This window comes from Apaloderma vittatum, unplaced genomic scaffold (assembly GCF_000703405.1).
Source record: "Apaloderma vittatum isolate BGI_N311 unplaced genomic scaffold, ASM70340v1 scaffold38365, whole genome shotgun sequence".
In the NCBI taxonomy this organism is placed as follows: domain Eukaryota; kingdom Metazoa; phylum Chordata; class Aves; order Trogoniformes; family Trogonidae; genus Apaloderma; species Apaloderma vittatum.
Window position 1 is genome coordinate 2188 of NW_009718375.1, and position 6144 is coordinate 8331.

General features: G+C 53.6%; 1 protein-coding gene across 1 annotated transcript in view; it reads left to right on the forward strand.

Annotated features, from left to right (window-relative positions):
* Positions 1-5027: 5027 nt before the first annotated feature.
* Positions 5028-6144, forward strand: part of TMEM151B (transmembrane protein 151B) — a gene marked incomplete at its 5' end in the record, with an annotated part of 1417 nt that continues 300 nt past the window's right edge. Inside the window, one exon of the mRNA XM_009870223.1 lies at positions 5028-6128. Coding sequence (XP_009868525.1) covers positions 5028-6128 — 1101 coding nt within the window. The remainder of the gene's footprint in view (positions 6129-6144) is intronic.

Consider the following 6144-nt stretch of genomic DNA (forward strand, 5'->3'; position numbering starts at 1 on the left):
CTGATCCAGTGCCTTTTTTCTAGGCAGGTAATTCTGGAATCTGGGCTGAAGACGTGTGGGGCGTGATGTTGATGTTTGCTGCGACCATCCTGACCAGTAGTTGCTGATGTCTGTCCAGAGTCTTGGAAGATGGTACCAGTTCCTAGAAAGGACTAGATCCTCCCCACCTGCCTTGTTTTGGGGATTAGAGGTCGAAAGGAACAGGGCTTATTCATGTGTTGCATGATGTAAGCAAATCAGTGGGGCAGAGCCATGGAAACTGATGCTCAGAAGTCCCACTGGAGTCCTCTGCAAGCTGGTGCCATGATCTGGCCCTCAAGAGCTACCTGGGCCTTCAGGCTGCTGCTGAATCGTTTTTGCAGCCCTGTAAAGGGCTATCTCTAGGACACCTAGCCCTGTGAACCCCAGGGCATCTTATAAAGTGAAAGTTTAGCATTCTGGGGGTGAATTGGAGATTTCAGGTAGGTCTCTGCAGGGAAAGGCAGGTGAGAGGTGTGGGAGGTGAGGACTTGGGAACACTTTTTAAACGTGGGATGGGAGATGGGGCCTGGGACAGGCTCTTTCAGAAAGGAGCTTGAAGATCTTGAAGGATTTCTGCAGTTGTTTAATATACGAAGTTTCAGGGTCAGGGTCATAGGGGTGATGAAGGTATTTTGGCCCACATGCTTGGCTACTGGGCTGCTGGTCAGGTTTCTCACCTCGAGGCTTTTTGAAGATTCCCCAAATCTCAAAGGAGTTTGGTGCAAGCAGTGATGGGGCTCCCTCTCCTATTGCCTCTTCCATGTGCATTGTGGACATCTCTGTTTGCTCCACGGCTGCTCGTAAGTCATCCCCTCCATCCCTTCCAGTGCATAGCAGGGCAGCAGCTGCAAGTGTGGGTCTCCATCTCCTTTCACCTCAGGCGCCACGTCAGAGGCAAACACTATGTATAAGGGAGAGGAGGCTGTAGCAGCTGTCTACCCCTTGCCTTTCCCAATTTGTGTTGCTGTTAGCACCCAGGCGCTTGTTAAGGGTTGTCCCATGTGTTCTAGCTGGTGAACTGACGCACAGAGAAGGGAATTGACTGGGATCCCACAAAGGGTTTTCTGGATGAGCCATGGCTGCATTAGTTCTGCCCTCTAGCACTGCAGAGATGTTTAGATATACCTGCAATAGCAGATTTGCTTACCATTCTCCAGTGCTCAAGCTTGAGCAACAGAGGAGGCTCCTGGTGATGGAGGGAAACCCTGTTTGCAGTGAAGTAGGGCAAGCCTTTCGCCTCCTTCCATCAGACTGCAGCGGGCAGATGACGATGGCATTTGTATCAGAGCCTGCTCTCCTCCCAGTGACACTGTTCTGGGACAGAAAGGATTTCCCTTCCCGCGGCTTTTTCATCTGTGTGTTTGCTGTGCTGGACTTCTCGGAGCTGGTTAAGAGCTCAAAGAGGCAGCCTTATTCAGCTGCTTCTGTGGGGGGAAGCCACCGAGCTGGTTGTTTGCTCCTGTGAGCCCTGTGCAGCCCGGGAGAGGAGCAGCGATGCTGCAGTTCCTATTGGGATTAGACTCTGCAGCTGGCTCCTCCTCCGTCTCTGCTGTGGTTGTATCCCCTGCCATTGGCACTTGATCAGCTTTCAGGAACCTCACCATCGAGGCTGATGTATATGTATTTTACCTTAAATACCTAGGACAAAACTGGGTTGTAAACAGTTTACAGCAGAGGTTAGTGTGACACTGTAAAAGCTCTGCAGTATCTACATGCTGCGTAGTCCTAGGAGGAGACTAACGTGTGGACTAGAGCCCTGCTAACACAGTTCCTGGAACCAAGCCGGGGCTGCACCGTGCTCCCTGTCCCGGGTGGGTAACTGCAGCTGGGCTTGCCTGCATCTCTGCAGGGCAACAGCCAGCATCGCCCTTCTCAGGCAGTGCAGAATGTGAGGGGCTGGGGAGCAACCAGGAGGTGGGATTTGCTTTTCTGAAATGGACGTGGCCAAAGACCTCTCTCCCTGGTACCTCTTCCCCAACTTTGTGAATGAGTGAGCTGAATGCTTTGCTTTATTCCTTGTGCTCCACTTGGAGATCCACCTTCCTCCCCTCCCTGAACCAGGCACTGTGTCTGTGCAAGCCCTATCGCCCCACAGACAGCCCAGGGTTAGCGTGTGCCTTGCATCTCACTGAGGTCCCCATTTAGACCCTCCCCACGCTCCTCTTTTGCCTGAGCTATCCCATTTGAGCCTCACAGCCAGGGCTGTCGCTGCTGGGAAAGATTTGCAATGCAGAAGGCAGCTGTGGGAGAGGAAACCTTCAGCCTGCTGGGTAGTGGCACAGCAGAGCTGTGCTGCAGCCGAGCAAAGCCAGAGAGATCCAGGCAGACTCCGGTAACCACAGGTTCCCTTCGTGTCCTGTGAACCTTGAGGCTGCCGCAGTGGTGGGTTGCACTGGGAAGCTGAGGGTGCCCCAGTCCCTGCTGCCTGCACACCACCTGCCTTCTCTAGGCTCTGTGTCTCTGTCACCAGCTGCCACTCTCAGCTGGTGGCCCCAAAGAGGGGGGCTCAGCACTACTGATGCTCAGGAGCCCCAGCAGGACACTGTTCCCCTTGCCGTCCCTCTGCATGTGCCGTCTGCAATCCTTGTCACAGGCTGACTGGTGGGGCGGGCAAGAGGGGAAGCTCCCTGTCCCCGGGAGAGAAACCTCGGCTGGAGATCTGGGCCAGATCCAGCCCTGCTAATCACAGTGGCAGAAGTCCCACTGGCATGGGGTGCACCAGGCTTTGGCGAGGTGTACGGAGGAATGCTTAGCATGTGGGACTCTAGGTGACCAAGCCAGGGCTGAGGGGCTCTTCAGGGACAGCGGTGGGGATTTCCTAGAGGAAAGGAGAGGGTCAAATCTGTCCCTAGGCCTGTCAGTGGTGTTGTGATCTATGGTTCCTGCTTTAAGTTTCCTTTTCATTCAAGAGTGAAAGTAGCCCCCTGCTTTCTAGGGGGTCCATTAAGCCCATTAAGCTTTTTGAGATCCGTGGATGAAAGAACTCTCCAGCTCAGTGCACTGAAGAATGGAGGGGAATGGGATAGGGACAGGCTTGAACTTCCTTGCCTTGGGTGGTGTCATTACAGCTGGTGTTAGCCCTTACAACAGTGGAGGTGAGCTCGGGAGACGTGCTGTGTGCAGCTGGGGAGAGAGAGCAAAGCTGAAATCCTCTTACCGAGTTTTCTGGCACCTACATAAGGCTGAGGTTCTTGCCCTCCTCTCTCAGGTTGTACGTATGGAGATTGCTGGGTTGGATGGCATCTGGACTGGATGAAGTCTTTTGGATAAGAGACCAGATAACCTCTGCACATTCTCCCTTTGGGTGTGATAGTGCCAGGTCTCACTGACCAAGCTGGATCAATACTTGAGACTTCAGGGTGTTGCAGAGAGCGACAGAGGTTTCCCTAAGTGAGAATTTTTCTCAGCTCTCTGTGAAACCTTGCATGCATGGTTCCTATGGTGAAGGCACAGGTGCAATCCCCTTTAGAAGTCCTATTGAAGAAGTTCTGCCCTTTGCTCACCACGAAAGACCTGCGAACAGTTTTTGACAAATACAGGCTATCACAACTCAAAAAATACCCAGTGTAGGCAGGAGCATTTGCTGGCAGTGGTGACTGGCCACTCGCCCTCCCTGCTGTGTCAGGGTGCTCTTCACTGCCTGCCTGAACACCTTTTAGGATGTTATTTCATATTGGCTTTTTCTTCCACCAGAGGCAGCTTCGTTTCAGTCTTGGAAAAGTACTTTCCTGCTTCTGTGGTTTGTAAAGCACTTGAGAAGCACTTCAGTGCCCCTTGGGCTGCCAAGTGTGGTAGTGGGAGTTGCTATTACCAGAGGCCTTTCCAGGTGCAGAAGGTCTGTTTCTCCTCCTTACAGGCACCCCAGGCTGCTTGTGTTGCCCTGGTAGGAGAAACTTGAATGTTGCTGTTGGTCATGACTGGGAAAGGGGGAAGAGCCTCATGTATCAGCGGTGGGAGGCGCAGTGAGATGAGCCTTGGTGAGGTATTCGGGTGGGACCACTCATCGGTTAGAGCTGGCTGCACTGGTGGGATGGATGCAGGAGCTGAGATGTGCAGGGGAGATCCTCCCTGCTTTAGTACCCCTGCCCGAGATGTGGCAGTGCTGGGAGTTACTCCCTGTGGAAAAAGGGGGATGCTCAGGAGGCAGGCAGAGCTGCCCTCAGACTCTTTCCTCCATGTCCAGCTGGGCTCTGACCATCTTCCATGGAGGGTCAGAGCACCGTGAGGGGGGTGACAGCTGCCCACACTGCAGGACTGCCATCCTGGGGGAGATCCCAGCCTCCAGCCTGCCCACTGAGGCTGAGAGTCCCACGGAATCTGCTGTTTCGTCCATGTTTGAGGAGCGACAGGTGCCACCTTGCCTCTGCTCCCCTTCCCCCTGCCCCTGCAGCCTACTGTCTCTTGATGCTGTGAAAAGCCGAAATCAGGACTCAGTAGTCTTGGTGACTATTAAGCAGGTATGCTTTATTACGGCGCCAGGTGCAAGGGGATCTCTCCTCAAAGCTTGCACACTGCTTTGTCAAACAGGCAGGTATTTATCACACGAAAACATACATATTCATAGGCAGGCATACATATTCATGAGGGTAGACCGGGTTAGTACAATTAGTTCAGGGAATAGGCATAATTATTATAATTATTTCCAAGAACTCATTATCATACATCTCCTCCTCCTGGCGCGTGCATATTGCCGTCTGGTGGTCGCAAATTGGGATCTTCAGGAGGAAGGCCTGAAGTCTTCTTCCCTATGTCCTTCTTACCTTTGACGCAGAATGTTGAGCTAGCAGTCCCTCAAACCGCAGGACTGGCTCCCACCAGGTAGTAGTTCCTTGTAGACCATCTGGTTCCTGTGGTTCTTGCAATTTTGCTTGCATTGCAGGCTAAAAATGGACATTTTAGTTTCATCACTGTAGTGGACATTGTTTAAGATGTTGTTTAATTACCTTACAGTTTTCTTATATCACTCCTCTCTTGTTTTCTCTCCCCTTCTCCACGGTCCCCCAAAGCAGCAGCGGCCAGTGAAGCAGTCTCTCAGCAAGTCCCTGTGCCGAGAGTCCCACTGGAAATGCCTGCTGCTGTCCCTCCTCATGTACGGCTGTGTGGGAGCCATGACGTGGTGCCATGTCACCAAGGTGACCAGGCTGACCTTTGACAGCGCTTACAAGGGCAAGTCCATGATGTACCATGACAGCCCTTGTTCCAACGGCTACGTCTACATCCCCTTGGCCTTCTTGGTGATGCTCTATGTGGTGTACCTGGTGGAGTGCTGGCACTGCTACACCCGCAACGAGCTGCAGTACAAAGTGGATGTGGAGAGCGTGCATGAGCGAGTGCAGCGGATGCAGCAGGCGACTCCGTGCATCTGGTGGAAGGCCATCAGCTACCACTACGTCCGCAGGACCCGGCAGGTTACCCGCTACCGCAATGGGGATGCCTACACCACCACGCAAGTGTATCACGAGCGGGTCAACACCCATGTGGCAGAGGCCGAGTTCGATTATTCCAATTGTGGAGTTAAGGACATCTCCAAGGACCTCATTGACTTGGAGAGCTACCCAGCCACACGTCTCCGCTTCACCAAGTGTTTCAGCTTTGCCAACGTGGAGTCGGAGAACTCCTACTTGACCCAGCGGGCCCGCTTCTTCACAGAGAACGAGGGCCTGGATGACTACATGGAAGCCAGGGAGGGGATGCACCTCAAAAATGTGGACTTCAAGGAATATATGGTGGCCTTTTCCGACCCAGACAACCTGCCTTGGTATGTATCCCATTATGTCTTCTGGGTGGCGGCTCTGCTGACCCTATCTTGGCCCCTGCGGGTGCTAAATGAGTACCGCACCTCCTACGTCCATTACCACGTGGAGAAACTCTTTGGGTTTGACTACGTGGCAGTGACGCCGGCCGAGGAGCGCTCCTTCTGCCGGAGGATGCCTCGCGTCAACACAGTGGACAGCACCGAGCTGGAGTGGCACATCCGATCCAACCAGCAGCTGGTGCCCAGCTACTCGGAAGCCGGCCCGATGGACTTGGTGGGACTCTCTGGCTGCACCAGCTACTCTGCTTGCCGGTACGGGGGCTACCGGCAGAACTGCGAGCGGGGCCACAGGGCTATAAGCCGATCGC